Source organism: Oncorhynchus masou, chromosome 13, assembly GCF_036934945.1.
Source record: "Oncorhynchus masou masou isolate Uvic2021 chromosome 13, UVic_Omas_1.1, whole genome shotgun sequence".
Classification (NCBI taxonomy): Eukaryota; Metazoa; Chordata; class Actinopteri; order Salmoniformes; family Salmonidae; genus Oncorhynchus; species Oncorhynchus masou.
In genome coordinates, this window is record NC_088224.1 from 37,971,506 (window position 1) to 37,989,719 (window position 18,214).

Here is an 18,214-nt window from a genome sequence, read left to right on the forward strand (position 1 = left end):
TGGTTGAAACTGTAAATGACCATTTTATTTCACATATGTCCTTTCATGACAGGCATTCTGTCTTTCAACACAGCAATTTTGTTGCCAGAGTAACCAAAGGAAAGTAGACAAAGAGGAAACAGGGACAAGCATGGAGGAACAAGCCAATTCCTGCAAACATAGCAACACCAGGAGAGCCTTTTGAAGTAACCAAGAAACAAAAACGAGGGATGACTGCAGAGCCAGGAAAGGAAAGTGGAGAAGAGGACGAAAGAGGGAGAGTGCAGTTTTGTGTCGTCATTGGGTGAATGAGAGCAAACAACTGCAAAATACAATGTGTGTTCTTTTTATTCTCAGTCAGCCTGTAGTTAGTGTGTCCTTGTCAGCCATCAGTCGGAGTGCTGCTTTTTTTGTATACAGTGCTGTGTGTTTCATTTTCTTTTTGACGCTCATACCCGTCTTTCTTAGGTGCCCTTCAGGCTTCATATCTACACTTGTGTGTCTATGTGCACGTTTGTGTGTGTCGGTCGGTCTCTTTATATCTTAATCTGTCCATCTGTCTTTGTGTCTCAAAGTAACTGTGCATCTGGTTGGCGGCGATGTGTCTGTCTGGTCTCACAGGGCAGTGGGGTTTCTGAAGTTATAGCCTGCAAAGCGAGCTTGATCCCCCAACTCCTCCTCGATCCTAAAGAGACCAACAGAATGGACAAGGAGGGAAAAGAGAAAAACAGGTAAATGCATGTGAACAGAATTTGAATCTGACATCCATTTGCTCAAGGTAAAAGCCCGGGCGATCTGATCCTAGATCTGTGGTTAGGTTAGGGGGTGACTTCTACCTGCAGCTATAAACCCAGTGATCAGGGAGTTATAGTATATGTTAATGCTGCTGTGGGTGGGCAATCAGATCCTAGATCTGTGGTTACATACACCTCCACCCGCAACTATTAACCCAGTGATCATCATGGGTTATGGGAGCTGTTATTAGGGGGTCATGCAATCTGATTCTAGATCTGTAACTCCTAACTGGAACCATTAACCCAGTGGTCAGCGTGTTATAATGGCTACTAATGGTGCTGTGATTGGGTAAGAGGCCCTCCCTCCCCTGTCCTGCTAAGAGCCCAATGGGATTACACTGAGCAGATCCCAGGTGCTCTCCGTGCTCTGACTGGCTCTCACACATGGGGTGACACCGGCGTGTCGTTAGCATGCACGTCACAGCAATTAGCTTGGCGACACTTGTTTAGAATGGGATATGTGGGAATATGCTCTTGGCTACACTCTGGGCTAGGTCTTATACACTGCTCAAAAAAATAAAGGGAACACTTAAACAACACAATGTAACTCCAAGTCAATCACACTTCTGTGAAATCAAACTGTCCACTTAGGAAGCAACACTGATTGACAAATTTCACATGTTGTGCAAATGGAATAGACAACAGGTGGAAATTATAGGCATTTAGCAAGACACCCCCAATAAAGGAGAGGTTCTGCAGGTGGGGACCACAAACCACTTCTCAGTTCCTATGCTTCCTGGCTGATGTTTTGGTCACTTTTGAATGCTGGCGGTGCTTTCACTCTAGTGCAGTGGTGGGCCGTCAGGGCCAGCAAGGCCTCTGCTGGCCTAAACATCATCAGAACATACTTTTTTTTTAAATATATTTTCCCACCAATATGTATTAAATTATTTCCCAGAGTAAGAGTAACACTCTTCATTTCATAGCGTTCCTCTTGGTTGCACTGCTTCAAGCCCCAGGTTGAGATTTGGAGGGCTGGTCTTTATGTTAGATATTTTATCCAATCATATTCAGCCATCATGTGTTGCCAGGGGTCTAAAATCTGCCCTCATGCCTTCAGAATCAACAGTGCGGGCACTTGTAGTTTAAAGTGAATGGAAATTACAATTTTGTCAACCAATCAGCTTTAGAGTTGGCTATTGTACGCCTGCTGGCTGGCTCCAGTGTTACACAGGAGCCAGCTAGCAGGCGTAGTGCCTGCACGTCTTTTGATTGGATTACCAATATTGAGAGGCAGGTCCTATATGGGCAGATCTCAGAACTAGGAAACTGAAATTGATCAACAAATTAATTTGCGTACTACTAAACTGTTTTTTCAACCCACAATGGCGGAAGGAGAAGATATCGATTTGGTCGAGGATATAATTATAACGCCATTCTCAAGACAAACATTTCAAGAAAAGTTAGACATTGTCAGGAGAGGTAGACGCTGATGCTACAAAGCCGACGCTACAAAGACAGGCTCCGAGAAGCACTGCAAACTGTACTGCTGGGAATGCCTATTATTTGCAAGTGATTGATTTGGTGTTTGGAGCCACACTGGCTTTGCAAACCTGAGTTGTCTAACCAAGGCAGCAACGAGACACCAAAGTACGGCTGGGCACTTACAAACAATGGTGCTTTTGAAAACTTTTGGGGACACCGAGTGGATCTACAGCTCAACGAACAAGCGCGCAGGGCAACGAAGCTGCAAAATGAAAAGGTATTGTACTCTTCCCCTGCAATTCTCTGAATAAAAATGTCAATTTCTAGGTGACGCAACGCCTGGTTATACTGCGTTTCTGTCTAAATGTATAGTGTCTAGAGCCATGGCATCATAATGATGGTAATAAGAGGTGGATTAATTCGGGTGGGACTTTGTAGGACTTCACTGAAGGCCCAGGCCCCAGAACCACGGCACGCTACTGCTCTAGTGGTAGCATGAGACGGAGTATACAACCCACACAAGTGGCTCAGGTAGTGCAGCTCATCCAGGATGGCACATCAATGCAAGATGTGACAAGAAGGTTTGCTGTGTCTGTAAGCATAGTGTCCAGAGCATGGAGGCGCTACCAGGAGACAGGCTAGTATATCGGGAGACGTGGAGGAGGCCGTAGGAGGGCAAAAACCCAGCAGCAGGACCGCTACCTCCGCCTTTGTGCAAGGAGGAGCAGGAGGAGCACTGCAAGAGCCCTGCAAAATGACCTCCATCAGGCCATAAATGTGCATGTGTCTGCTCAAACGGTCAGAAACAGACTCCATGAGGGTGGTATGAGGGCCTGACGTCCACAGGTGGGGTTTGTGCTTACAGCCCAACACCGTGCAGGACGTTTGGCATTTGCCAGAGAACACCAAGATTGGCAAATTCGCCACTGGCGCCCTGTGCTCTTCACAGATGAAAGCAGGTTCACACTGAGCACATGTGACAGTCTGGAGACGCCGTGGAGAACGTTCGGCTGCCTGCAACATCCTCCAGCATGACCGGTTTGGCGGTGGGTCAGTCATGGTGTGGGGTGGCATTTCTTTAGGGGGGCCGCACAGCCATCCATGTGCTCGCCAGAGGTAGCTGGACTGCCATTAGGTACCGAGATGAGATCCTCAGACCCCTTGTGAGACCATACGCTGGTGTGGTTGGCCCTGGGTTCCTCCTAATGCAGAACAATGCTAGACCTCATGTGGCTGGAGTGTGTCAGCAGTTCCTGCAAGAGGAAGGCATTGATGCTATGGACTGACCAGCCCGTTCCCCAGACCAGAATCCAATTGAGCACATCTGGGACATCATGTCTCGCTCCATCCTCCAACTGTCTGTTGCACCACAGACTGTCCAGGAGTTGGCTGGTGCTTTAGTCCAGGTCTGGGAGGAGATCCCTCAGGAGACCATCCGCCACCTCATCAGGAGCATGTCCAGGCGTTGTAGGGAGGTCATACAGGCACGTGGAGGCCACACACACTACTGAGCCTCATTTTGACTTGTTTTAAGGACATTACATCAAAGTTGGATAAGCCTGTAGTGTGGTTCACCACTTTAATTTTGAGAGTGACTCCAAATCCAGATCTGTGGGTTGATAAATGTGATTTCCATTGATCATTTGTGTGATTTGTAAAGAAAAAAGAATTTAACAATAATATTTAATTCATTCAGATCTAGGATGTGTTATTTTAGTGTTCCCTTTATTTTTTTGAGCAGTGTATGTAGATACAGGACTAGATTCAGTTTACTGTAACTGAGTACTAACCTTGAACCATTGAGGGTGGAAGGTGAAACTGACCTTAGATCAGTGTCTAGGGGCAACATTGTCCTACTCCTACTCTTCCTTTTAGGGATTGTTGACCAGGAGCTTGTTGGTCTCTACATAGTACAGCTATAGTACATGTTCATGCATGCTTGTGTAGCACGTGGGGATGTGTGAAACCTACTCCTCAGTCTGAACTGTCATGCTTCCGCCAAGATGCTGGAGGGAGGACGGTCACGTGTATTTGTGAGGCAGAGGTCCCGAGTTCGTGCCAGGTATGGGCCGAATCGGGAGGAAGTGGTACTCGCGAAGCAAGCAGCGTGACGTCCTTTACACTTACAGTTGAAGTCGGAAGTTTACATACACTTAGGTTGGAGTCCTTAAAACTAGTTTCTCAACCACTCCACAAATGTCTTGTTAACAAACTATAGTTTTGGCAAGTCGGTTAGGACATCTACTTTGTGCATGACACAAGTCATTTTTCCAACAATTGTTTACAGACAGATTATTTCACTTCACTGTATCACAATTCCAGTGTGTCAGAAGTTTACATACACTAAGTTGACTGTGCCTTTAAACAGCTTGGAAAATTCCAGAAAATGATGTCATGGCTTTAGAAGCTTCTGATAGGCTAATTGACATAATTTGAGTCAATCGGAGGTGTACCTGTGGATGTATTTCAAGGTCTACCTTCAAACTCAGTGCCTCTTTGCTGGACATCATAGGAAAATCAAAATAAATCAGCCAAGACCTCAAAAAACCTCCACACATCTGGTTCATCCTTGGGAGCAATTTCCAAACACCTGGAGGTACCAGGTTCATCTGTACAGACAATAGTACGCAAATATATACACCATGGGACCAAGCAGGCCATCATACCGCTCAGGAAGGAGACGCGTTCTGTCTCCTAGAGATGAACATACTTTGGTGCAGAAAATGCAAATCAATCACAGAACAACAGCAAAGGATCTTGTGAAGATGCCGGAGGAAACAGGTACAAAAGTATCTATATCCACAGTAAAAACGAGTCCTATATCGACATAACCTGAAAGTCCGCTCAGCAAGGAAGAAGCCACTGCTCCAAAACCGCCATAAAAAAACCAGACTATGGTTTGCAACTGCACATGGGGACTAAGATCGTACTTCATGGAGAAATGTCCTCTGGTCTGATGAAACAAAAATAGAATGGTTTGCCCATAATGACCATCGTTATATTTGGAGGAAAAAGGGGGCGGCTTGCAAGGCGAAGAACATCATTCCAACCGTGAAGCACAGGGGTGACAGCATCATGTTGTGGGGTGCTTTGCTGCAGGAGGGACTGGGGCACTTCACAAAATAGATGGCATCATGAGGCAGGAAACTATGTGGATATATTGAAGTAACATCTCAAGATCCCATTCTATGGTTTTTACTAGTTTTTCATGTTGTTTGTCTGTCATTTTTGTAATGACTTGGTGCTACCTATCTTTCACAAGAAGCAATAGAAGCCACTGAGTACAATTTGGAGGGATAGCTAAAGAGGATCATGTTTGACCACTGACCTCATGAGCTGGTTGTACTTGGCCAGCCTTTCAGATCTACATGGGGCTCCTGTCTTAATCTGAGAGAGAGACATAATTAGAACAGATTTAGTGAAAGCAATACAATGTTGTGGTCAGATTTGTATAATGGTTGGGGTCTTCTGTATGGGATGCTCCGCATGACTTTTTGAGTGAGCGAGTGAGTGTGTACCTGTCCAGTGCAGAGCCCCACCACCAGGTCAGCGATGAAAGTGTCCTCTGTCTCTCCTGAACGGTGACTGACCATCACCCCCCAGCCATTGGCCTGGGCTAGCTTACACCTGAGAGAGAGCGAAAGAGAGAGAAACAAACAAACAAAGGTGGGGGCTCGGAGACAAAAGAGAGGGAGAGTGTAAGAGTAGAATAAGCATGAGGGTACTAAAAGAAGATTAAAGTAAATGTATGAATGATTGCTATATTAATACATTTTAATTGTACGACTTTGAATGACTGTTGGCTGTACTTACAGCCAAGATTGATGACAACAGTTATAGATGATGGATAGCTGTAAAATGTCAATGATTGATGGCTATGAGTGTTGTAACATTTGACAAGTATATACAGTGGGGCAAAAAAGTATTTAGTCAGCCACCAATTGTGCAAGTTCTCCCACTTAAAAAGATGAGAGGCCTGTAATTTTAATCATAGGTACACTTCAACTATGACAGACAAAATGAGAATAAAAATCACATTGTAGGATTTTTAATGAATTTATTTGCAAATTATGGTGGAAAATAAGTATTTGGTCAATAACAAAAGTTTATCTCAATACTTTGTTATATACCCTTTGTTGGCAATGACAGAGGTCAAACGTTTTCTGTAAGTCTTCACAAGGTTTTCACACACTGTTGCTGGTATTTTGGCCCATTCCTCCATGCAGATCTCCTCTAGAGCAGTGATGTTTTGGGGCTGTTGCTGGGCAACACGGACTTTCAACTCCCTCCAAAGATTTTCTATGGGGTTGAGATCTGTAGACTGGCTAGGCCACTCCAGGACCTTGAAATGCTTCTTACAAAACCACTCCTTCGTTGCCTGGACGGTGTGTTTGGGATCATTGTCATGCTGAAAGACCCAGCCACGTTTCATCTTCAATGCCCTTGCTGATGGTAGGCTTTGTTACTTTGGTCCCAGAACTCTGCAGGTCATTCACTAGGTCCCCCCGTGTGGTTCTGGGATTTTTGCTCACAGTTCTTGTGATCATTTTGACCCCATGGTGTGAGATCTTGCGTGGAGCCCCAGATCGAGGGAGATTATCAGTGGTCTTGTATGTCTTCCATTTCCTAATAATTGCTCCCACAGTTGATTTCTTCAAACCAAGCTGCTTACCTATTGAAGATTCAGTCTTCCCAGCCTGGTGCAGGTCTACAATTTTGTTTCTGGTGTCTTTTGACAGCTCTTTGGTCTTGGCCATAGTGGAGTTTGGAGTGTGACTGTTTGAGGTTGTGGACAGGTGTCTTTTATACTGATAAAAAGTTCAAACAGGTGCCATTAATACAGGTAACGAGTGGAGGACAGAGGAGCCTCTTAAAGAAGAAGTTACAGGTCTGTGAGAACCAGATATCTTGCTTGTTTGTAGGTGACCAAATACTTATTTTCCACCATAATTTGCAAATAAATTCATTAAAAATCCTACAATGTGATTTTCTGGATTTTTTTTCTCATTTTGTCTGTCATAGTTGAAGTGTACCTATGATGAAAATTACAGGCCTCTCTCATATTTTTAAGTGGGAGAACTTGCACAATTGGTTGCTGACTAAATACTTTTTTGCCCCACTGTAGTTGGAAGTAAAGTGTTGGCTATATTCAATATGGCTGATTGATGATCATACAAATGTCAAAAATAAAGCTCATTATTTTCTTAATTCAATTATCTTTTATTTAAGTAGGTAACTGCCATTGAGATTGGCATCTCTTTTTCAAGGACTCCCAACCTGGCCAAGAGACAGACTTGATGACTGACGGCTACATAAATGTGCATGACTGACGTCACACTTTACTTGAACCCTACCTACGTCATAAGGGCTACATAACCTTATTATAGATCATCGTAGTGTTTCTCCTATATATTACCAGGTAATCTCTTTTTCAAGGACAATTTAGCCTGGCCTAGTGACTGAGATTGACAGATTGACTTGATGATTGACATCTATATATCAAAGTGATTTATTGACCGATCATGTGACGTGGGTCACTTACGCCTGGATGGCTTCACTGACAGAGCCGATCTGGTTGACTTTGAGCAGTAGGCAGTTGCAGGCCCGCTTCTCGGCAGCCTTCTCTATCCTCTTGGGATTGGTCACCGTCAGGTCGTCCCCGACAACCTGGATGCCCACGGAAGCCGTGAGGCGGGACCAGGCGGCCCAGTCATCCTGATCAAACGGGTCCTCTATGGACACCACTACAAAGAGGACAAGGGTTTAGTGGAGTGCACACTCAGTTAGGACATGTACTCAGTCGTGGTTTGGAACGGAGGTTTTTCTATAGGGAGCAAAGTTGTAGACAGCCATAGTGTTGTAAGAGGAAATGTGTCGTGGGATCTTTCAACGTGAAGGTAGATATAAACTTGAACTTCTCTTTTGAATGTAAATGTAGGATCAGCCTGTTGCCTCTATAATTTTTATTTAATTTTTTTCTCCCATAAATAGTGTGTATATGGTCCATACCTGCGCACAGCCCACACTGGTGAGTGTAGGCTAAACGCAGGTATAAACCATACACCCACCCCCTTTTTCTCCCCAATTTCGTAGTATCCAATTATTAGTAGTTACTATCTTGTCTCATCGCTACAACTCCCGTACGGGCTCGGGAGAGACGAAGGTCGAAAGTCATGCGTCCTCCGAAACACAACCCAACCAAGCCGCACTGCTTCTTAACACAGCGCCATCCAACCCGGAAGCCAGCCACACCAATGTGTCAGAGGAAACACCGTGCACCTGGCAACCTTGGTTAGCGTGCACTGTGCCCGGTCCGCCACAGGAGTCACTGCTGCACGATGAGACAAGGATATCCCTACCGGCCAAACCCTCCCTAACCCGGACGACGCTAGGCCAATTGTGCGTCGCCCCACGGACCTCCCAGTCGCGGCCGGCTGCGACAGAGTTGCCTCTATAATTGAATTGAATGGATTTGAATTTAAACTAATTAATTGAATCAGTCGAGGGAGGGACCCCATTTACTTTTTTGTGTTATCCCTGTCTAGATTTTTAAAAATGATGCACTCTGTGTATTTTTTTGTATCTCAAATAAAACGAATCAATAAATCAAATTCATGTCAGATTGAATTAGGAATCCAATGGGTGTCAAGTGACTGTTTGCCTACCTGGGTAGTCGTTAACGAAGCCTTGGTAGATGTCTGACAGCTCCTCTCCGCTGATGTGCCTGTCAGAGTCCGGAGTAGACTTGAAGTCCAGGTCGTACTTCCCCTCGCGGTAGAACTCGGACGCCGCCACATCCATCCCGATCACCACCTTATCTGTGAAGCCCGCTTTCTCGATGGCTGTCTTTATCAGCTCCAACGCTGAGGGGAGAGACGGAAAGAGGGAGGGGAGAGATGGGAGGAAAGAAAGATGATAAGTGTTGGGTGGAGGTAGAGAACGAGAGAGGAAGGCTGTAAGGGTAGACTCTACCTAGCCTGTGAACCACTCTGTTTCTGCTCTGGCCTACTTGTCTTGTTGCTTGTTTGGTGACATGATACTGCTGTGTTGCTGAATGCAGAAATAGTCAAGTATCCAGGCTAGAGTGTTGGTCGAGAGTGAGTCAGAAAGGTTGCAAGACTACACACACCATTCTGTTCTCGATGCTTGAGAGATACTACAGAGCAAAATCTATTCTAAGAGCCTACAGCTGACAGTCCTTTAGGCTTTTCACACTTTCTTTTGATCTTGCCAGGGTTTTGACTTCCTGTCACACCTAGCTACTTCTTCAATAGTGGGATCGCGGCATCGCTTTTTCCCCAAGGCCCAGGGTTATCTCACTCACTCACTTACACGCTCACTTACACGCTCGCTCACTCACACACTCACACACACACTTAGTTCGAAGATCAGCTGATACACATTGCCTTGGCTGTTGGGAAATGTGAGAGAAGAAAGCCTTGAGGAGGACATGTTGTGACAAACATACAGATGGACAGACACTGTACCAGAGGCAGGATGGAAACTCATTAAAGCATACCACCTTGGATTTATGATTTTATCTCTAACACTATTTTAGATTTATGGCTGCTGTTGTCCCATAGTCATCGCAGCAAAGACTAGATTGTGGGTGAAACGATTTGTCTATTGGTGTAAATGCCCATACAAGAATGTGGGCAACCAAAATATTAATATTGGTACAGTCCACTATTTTCAGTGCCCACAACTATGGCTGTGGTGGCCACGGAATTTCGTCAGCCGGTGATTGTCAAGGAAATAACTGTCGGTCTCGCGGCAATTGACCGGTAATTAACATAAACACATTTAGCATCTCCTGGCTTCCACACACAGCCTACAAGCCACTAATGCAGACCTTTGGAACATCTACATTTTAAAAAGTCTAATAGATCCATGTAATATAGCTTACACCTTCACAATAAATCCATTATTCACTTTAGACAGGTCTAAAGAAACATAATATGAAGACAATTTAATCTATTTCAGAAGAACAGAATAGCATAGGAGTTGTCCTTATGTTAGGTCCTCATCTGGCTACGCCAAATGGCTGTGGGCTACATTAGTTCATTTAGCAGACAAGATTTTCTTAGAATTCCATGGCATTATGTTATGGTATGAAGAATACAATTGAACAAAGCTGAATAAAAGAGAAAGATATTTTCACCAAACGATTTGAGGGAGTGCACACATGCGACTATTCTTTGTTGAGCGGTTAACAAAGAAATAGGTACTCCTATATGCCTAATTTAGAGTTATTAATGTAACTTAAGTTGTTCTACAAACGTTTTTATTGGTAATACATTGTAAGACTGCATGATGAGATTCTAATTATGATTTGAAAAAAGTCGCTTGAAAGATATGAGCTCTGCTTTTTTTGCGCAGGCTGTTCACAATTCATCAGTCTCATTCACAATTTGACAAGCACTTGATAATGCCTCGAATTTCACGACAGCTCCCCTTTGTGTGGCCGTTGTGCCCTTGGCCCGGAGTGCTGTGTTGTGCCCTTCTCCCTGAGTGCTGTACACTCCGAAGCACCTCTCACTCACATGGCTCTCCATCATGTGATCGAGTGTTTCTCACAGGCTACAAGTGAAGACAGACACATCGGAGACGCAACTGTGCACATCCTTATCCAATTCCGAGGTGCATATTGAAGATACTGGTAGAACTGTCCACATTTACTTTTCATCAGCCAACAAGATGAGTTAGGCTAGTGCTTTTTCTGTTCATTAGGCCTATGTCAATCTACTATCCCCCATAGTACAAAAGTTGACCTATTCTGTGCGAGTAATAAATACTCCAAACATAGTCTGGGACAGTTGTGGGATGTGATAGATCACAAATTAATACAACTACTAGCATACCCCCCAAAAATTAAGCTTCGTAGCTGATGCAACAGATCAGAGCGTTTAGCTTAAAATGTTGATAAACAGCGGTCACAGCTGAATCACATCCGGCCGTGACTGGGAGTCCCATAGGGCAGCGCACAACTGGCCCAGCGTCGTCCGAGTTTGGCCTGGATAGGCCGTCATTGTAAATAAGAATTTATTCTTATCCGAGTTGCCTAGTTAAATAAAGGTTAAATAAAATAAAAACATTTGACTATTTCTTGACATTATAAGCACAGCAATGTGTACACGACAGTAGGCTATAAGCATTAGCGGGAAAACAGCATTATCAAAATGTGATTATGCATGTAATGCTTTTATTATAAAGGTGCATTTTTATGGTGAAAATTATCTTCCCCAAACTTGAAACTCACGTGCTGCTTATGTATGCCAGTTAGGCTCTACACCCCTTATAAAGCAGATTAATGTGCTTCATTTTAAGAAGTTATTTGGCCACTTTAGTTGTGATACAAACCTTGTCAAAACATATAGGCTAGGTTACAAGAGGTGTACAACTATGATTCTAAAAAGATGCACAAAAAAGAGCATTGTCTTTTGCCTTAGGCTGGGCATCATTCACAAGTGATAATATATAATTATCACAGTAATTCGCAAGTGATAGGCTAATATCACCCATCAGACTATTATTGATTTAATTTTGTCTTTACATATACTAAATAATATATATGTGAATTTTGTTAAATAGTAAATGGAGGACCGCTTTTGCCTTGATTCATTTTCATGCCATCTAGGTAGGCTATACTCCTGTTGTAAAGATAAGCAATGGTGCTTAGTATTAGGAAAGTTGAGAAATAAACATAGTAGGCCTAGCTGATTGGATCCTCCTCTTTTTAATAGAGGCCACTCGAAATGTTGAGCAACATGAGCTCTCATTAAGTGTTTGATTAGATAGTCGATGGCATTTGCATTGATGTCAGCGTGATTAGAGGGACAGTAGAGTGCTGAGTACCAGACAGTTAGCAAGTTTGGTGGGCTACTAATGACCATCAACAGCATTAGAGCTTGGAGAAGCCTAATTACCATGATTAAACAGTGCAACAGTCCTTCCCCCAAGAGCATGTATCATTTAAACCCTGGTTAAAGTGTTACCAGAGTCGTGTTCAATGGGGCACACAGCAAAATGTTATGAAACAGAAAACAAAAACAGAGTAGTCCATACTGCTTTCTTGTGTATGGTACGTAAATGAACATGACCCAAGATAGAGGTAAAGTGCCATGGATATCCTATGGTTGGATTTGTACCGGAGATGTCTTGCTCGGGTAATCCAACGTTTTAACCATTAAATCAACTATAAAATCCCTGTAGACCGAGGGTGACAACTGCTCTTACAGGTCACAAGACTGTGTTTCTAAATGAACTCTGCTGCACTTACCCTCACTGTTCTCCAGGATATTGGGGGCGAACCCCCCCTCGTCGCCCACGTTGGTAGCGTCCTGGCCGTACTTCTCCTGGATCACCCCCCTGAGCGTGTGGTACAGCTCGGAGCCCACCCGAAGCGCGTCCCTGAAAGACTCCGCCCCGACAGGAAGTACCATGAACTCCTGCATGGCTAGCTTGTTGCCCGCGTGGGAGCCTCCGTTGATCACGTTGAACGCCTGGGAAGGAGATAAGGGGAATTAGCAGTTAGGGCAACACCCATGTTCAGCAGATACTGGTACAGTTTCTAATTTCCCACATATTTTTCATGTACAGTATATGTTATTTTTATCATACATACCATTATGGTAAAACCATTCACAGAATGACTGTTTCAGTGTTGAATCATCGTTATTATGCTTCTGCTACACCTTCTCTGGTATAACTGTTATATAAGTAGTATCTTACTGGAACTGGCAGCACCAGCTCTGTGTTTCCTGCCAGGTCAGCGATGTGACGGTACAGGGGGACCTCTTTTTCTGCTGCACCAGCCTTGCAAATGGCCAGGGAGACTCCCAGGATAGCATTAGCGCCAAACTGAGCTGTCGACGAGGAAGGAAATGTGACAAATTTCAAAAAGGTCTACCAAAATCCGGGTTCAGACAAAAGCCCATTCTCTCAGTTGATGGTGGACCTGAATTGATTGGGGGATACATCGACACATTTGATCTGTTTCTTTGGTAGGAACCGGGAGACTCACACTTGTTCTCTGTGCCGTCCATTTGAATCATTGTGTTGTCCAGTTGCTCCTGCTCCACAACACTGATACCCTATGGGACACATCCTTTTTACACAACTTATTTATAAGCATATTAAAACGTTCATTATATTGGTAAGTCATCGAGGACCAATTCTCTAATTGGTCCTCGAACAAATGGATGGATGACCCGCGACATATCTGCACACAAGAAATATCTCATATTTGCAGCCACCTATGAGCCAAACCCTCAAAAGTACATATCATAGATATAACCGATTGGAAATCATAGTACCCAAATCATAGTACCCAAATCATAGTACCCAACTCACCGATGCTATGAGAGCAGGAGCCAGAGTGTCATTGATGTGGCCCACTGCCTTGAGCACACCTAGAGCAGAGAAAGAAGGCAGATGGGAGAGAAGATGGGGAAGGAGGGACAAACATCATTCTGTTTACTCCAGCATTAGATGCACGTGCGCACACACACAAACAAACCTTTGCCCCTGTAGCGGCTCTTGTCTCCATCCCTCAGCTCTAGAGCCTCATAGATGCCTGTGGACGCTCCACTGGGCACTGCAGCCCTGAAAAGACCTGAGAGAGACAGAGAGAGAGAGGGAGGGAGGTGTAAGAGATGGCAACAGAGAGAGTGACGTTAGAGCGGAATGATCCGGGAAATCGTACGAGGCCTTGGACGGCGACGCTCTTAAGAATTTTATTGTAGCTTTTGGCTAATCTTAAGGCTCTTCGTACAGTGCGATACTACGCTTTGTAGACAGGCTTGAGAGGGGTCACCTTTCTCTGTGCACAGGTCCACCTCCACAGTGGGGTTTCCCCGGGAGTCTAGGATCTCCCTCGCAACGATGCTGACAATCGACATCCTGTGAAAGAGAGAGAGAGAGAGGGGGGGGGGGGGGGGGAGCCAGAGAGATCAAGTGCCTCTATTTTTACCATTGCATTTGTACATACAGTAAGGAAGTGCATAATGGGAGTGCAAACGAAGTGTGCAGAGAGTGACATTACGGTTGCTATAAACCATCATGATATATGAAAGCGTTTCCCCATGTGAAGTTGGAATTGAATAGATTTTACAATGCTTCATGTACCAGGAGGTCAGATGGAGCTATTACCACGGTAAAAGGACCAGACTAAAATCTATTCTAAGTCCCATGATGCTAAAACATGGCTCACTCAGACACTATGTCGCTATCAGGTGTGGAATCTGTGGACGGCCGGTGACTCGAGCGAAACGACGACATGGTTCCTAGTCACTTGGCCCACGACTCCACGAGACACAGGGAATCCGTCACCGCCATTGGTCAAGATTGGACTGTCGGCGCCCACCATGTCAAGCATTACCCAGAAATCCACAGGCTAAAAGGCTAGGATTTATGTGTTGGTATGGATGTGGGTACGCAGACCCGCGACTCCTCATGACGAGTGCCCATCCCTGCCCTATGCTGTACCATATCATGTCATTATAATGTCCCTTATTAATAGTACTAGGTCTCTGACAGTCCTTGTTGCTAATTGCTCACTTATTTGACTTAACAAAATAACATGGATCCCTACAGAACTGGACAGCTATATAATCTCCGGTCTTTACTGAAAGACTGAAATGTTACAGCAACTGAAATGACAACTGAATTATTGTGCACTGAATAATAAGCCCTTGTACACTTACAGCTCTATTCCATGACATCCCCCCTCATTTACTGTGTAAAAATGTATGAATGTCGCTGTAAGTTTTTCACTGAAATGTTTGTGGTGTTTGTGGTATACGTACCTTTCAGCGACTATGAATGTATTTAACCTTATGTTCTTCATTTAAATGCTTGTGATTTAATGGTGCCACAATATGCATAAATCCCTATCCACTTTCAGCCAATCAGCCCCATCCATTATCGTGGCTCATATATATGAATGCAGCTGTAAGTTATATAACCCCTCCCTCCCAGCAGTGTGCAGCATGAGGACACCCATGTCCACACCGCACCTCCTAAAGATTGCAGCGCTCAGCACAAATACCCAGGGACAGTGTGATAAGAGAGGGGGGGGGATGGGTAGAAAAAGAGAGAAATCATTAAATCCCTCCTTTTGGCTGAAGAAGAGAGGAGATTCAGGGATGGAGGAGGAGAGAGGGACGGTTGGGTAAAAAGGAGAGCAGGAAGGGAAAGAGAGAGAGAGGGACGCAGAAGCATCATTTTCACAGGAGTGGCACCGATTGCACACATGCCAACACAGACGCATGGAGAGCAGTCTAACGCATGGCACACACACACACACACACACTTTTGCAGACGTTGACACTATCCCTCTTCCTCTCTCTCACACATTCACTGTACATATATACACACACACACACATTTGTACACATACTGATACAGACATTCAAGGTTCTCTCCCTCCCCTTCACCGTCTCTCAGGCACACATACAGACGTGTAGAGCTTCTCCTTTCCTCTCCCTGCCACTCACACACACACACACACACACACACTAGCTCAAACACAATCACATTATCTCCATACACACACACACACACAGATCATGCACTAAGGCAACTTCATAGAACCCAGACACAAATGCTCTAATACAAAACTGACACACACACACTCACAGTGAATCAATATAACACCTCGAACCCAGAGCCAGGCAGGGCTGGCACATTAGTTAGCATTCACAACCGTAATGCCTCACATACCGAACTAAGCAAGCAGCATCATCACAATCATCATCACCTACTCCAACCCAGCACATCTCTGCTACTGGGAAGCAATCAATACAAGATGCAGGAATAATAAAACAGGGGATGACAGCCTGGAGAATGAAGAAAAGAGAGTGGAAGAGGGAGAGAAGAGAATGAGGATGATCCATCGTTACCTGCCGTTTGTGTGTTTCCGCCTAATAGAGAAAGCCAGAAAATACTGGAGACGGATGAGAGAAGGAGAGAAACAGAGAGAGGGAGGGGGAGAAAGAGAGAGGGGGAGAGCAGAGGAGGAAAACAGAGGGTGGGGGTCAAATGTGTGACAGAAGGGGGAGGGGATGACGGGATGACTCACAAAAAGACGCTGAGAAAAGAGGAGCGACATAGGGAAGAGAGTGGGGAGGGTTGATTCATTAGACAGAAAGAGGGAAGAGAGTGGGGAGGGTTGATTCATTAGACAGAAAGAGGGAAGAGAGTGGGGAGGGTTGATTCATTAGACAGAAAGAGGGAAGAGAGTGGGGAGGGTTGATTCATTAGACAGAAAGAGGGAAGAGAGTGGGGAGGGTTGATTCATTAGACAGAAAGAGGGAAGAGAGTGGGGAGGGTTGATTCATTAGACAGAAAGAGGGAAGAGAGTGGGGAGGGTTGATTCATTAGACAGAAAGAGGGAAGAGAGTGGGGAGGGTTGATTCGTTAGACAGAAAGAGGGAAGAGAGTGGGGAGGGTTGATTCGTTAGACAGAAAGAGGGAAGAGAGTGGGGTGGGTTGATTCGTTAGACAGAAAGAGGGAAGAGAGTGGGGAGGGTTGATTCGTTAGACAGAAAGAGGGAAGAGAGTGGGGAGGGTTGATTCATTAGACAGAAAGAGGGAAGAGAGTGGGGAGGGTTGATTCTTTAGACAGAAAGAGGGAAGAGAGTGGGGAGGGTTGATTCATTAGACAGAAAGAGGGAAGAGAGTTGGGAGGGTTGATTCTTTAGACAGAAAGAGGGAAGAGAGTGGGGAGGGTTGATTCATTAGACAGAAAGAGGGAAGAGTGGGGAGGGTTGATTCATTAGACAGAAAGAGGGAAGAGAGTGGGGAGGGTTGATTCATTAGACAGAAATAGGGAAGAGAGTGGGGAGGGTTGATTCATTAGACAGAAAGAGGGAAGAGAGTGGGGAGGGTTGATTCATTAGACAGAAAGAGGGAAGAGAGTGGGGAGGGTTGATTCATTAGACAGAAGGAGGGAAGAGAGTGGGGAGGGTTGATTCATTAGACAGAAAGAGGGAAGAGAGTGGGGAGGGTTGATTCATTAGACAGAAATAGGGAAGAGAGTGGGGAGGGTTGATTCATTAGACAGAAAGAGGGACGGAGGAGAGGTGGATTGGAGAGAAAAAGATGGGGTGCCACCTTTTGAACTGCAAATCAGCTGTAAAAGATAGAGGGGAAGGAAGAAGTGGTCTGTCTACCCCCTTCTCGCTCTCTCTCATCTCTTTCCCTCTAATCTCTCCCATATCTCTCTTTCCTCTCTACCTGTCTCTCTCATCTCTTTCCCTCTGTCCCTCTCTCTCATCTTTCTTTCCCGCTCTCATCTCTCATCTGTCTCTTTCTTTCATGATGCTGTAAAGGCTGTGTAGACGGTATACAAGGCACTGTTCATATACTGTACACCATTGCATCATCTATACTAAACACTGGCTCAGCAATGATGCACCTACAGCGTATACCACTTCTTATATATGACTAACTGTATAGGCACTAAACAGTGAATGGTAATGTTGCACTGTTACAGCATCAAAGTGGATTTGGAAACATTGAATGTATTCCCCATTCTATAGTATATATCGAAATTACTACTATTATCTTGTTGTTTGAAAAATGTTTGTAAACTGTAAGAGAACAATTACACGTAAGAAATACCAACGCATTTCAAATGTATTTTGCTTGACGATGTGCCTATACTCAAAACCATCCATGAAAAGTAATGGCCTTCAAAATGGCAATTTGTTGAGTACTGGAAGAGTTGAATGTTTTAGGACTGCATGATGGTTATACAGACAGACAGGCGGTGTGGGTGAAACAGCGTGTGTGTGTTTGTGTGCACATTTATTTATTTATTTTTACTCTTTAAAAAATAAATCGAACCTTTACTTAACAAGCCAAGTCAGTTATTAAGAAACAAATTCTTATTTACAATGGCAGCCTACCCCGGCCAGTCTTGGCCAATTGTCCGTCGCCCTATGGGACTCCCAATCCCGGCCGGATGTGATACAGCCTGGAATCGAACCAGGGACTGTAGTGATGCCTATTGC

At 44.6% G+C, this 18,214-nt stretch overlaps 1 protein-coding gene across 4 annotated transcripts in view; it reads right to left on the reverse strand.

Annotated features, from left to right (window-relative positions):
• The window catches only part of LOC135552250 (gamma-enolase-like), a 27,092-nt gene continuing 8,878 nt past the window's right edge, over window positions 1-18,214 (reverse strand). For 3 of the 4 annotated variants that reach the window (XM_064983760.1, XM_064983758.1, XM_064983759.1), the window contains exons 3-13: window positions 14,014-14,099; window positions 13,717-13,812; window positions 13,551-13,609; window positions 13,222-13,291; window positions 12,930-13,063; window positions 12,478-12,700; window positions 8,864-9,061; window positions 7,741-7,942; window positions 5,717-5,825; window positions 5,527-5,585; window positions 1-664 (exon numbers count right to left, since the gene is read on the reverse strand). In XM_064983760.1, coding sequence (XP_064839832.1) covers window positions 595-664; window positions 5,527-5,585; window positions 5,717-5,825; window positions 7,741-7,942; window positions 8,864-9,061; window positions 12,478-12,700; window positions 12,930-13,063; window positions 13,222-13,291; window positions 13,551-13,609; window positions 13,717-13,812; window positions 14,014-14,098 — 1,305 coding nt within the window. In that variant the 5' untranslated portion in view covers window position 14,099 and the 3' untranslated portion in view covers window positions 1-594. Of the gene's footprint in view, window positions 665-5,526; window positions 5,586-5,716; window positions 5,826-7,740; window positions 7,943-8,863; window positions 9,062-12,477; window positions 12,701-12,929; window positions 13,064-13,221; window positions 13,292-13,550; window positions 13,610-13,716; window positions 13,813-14,013; window positions 14,100-16,099; window positions 16,410-18,214 lie in introns of those variants that run through there. The other variant, XM_064983757.1, reaches the window with a different exon arrangement.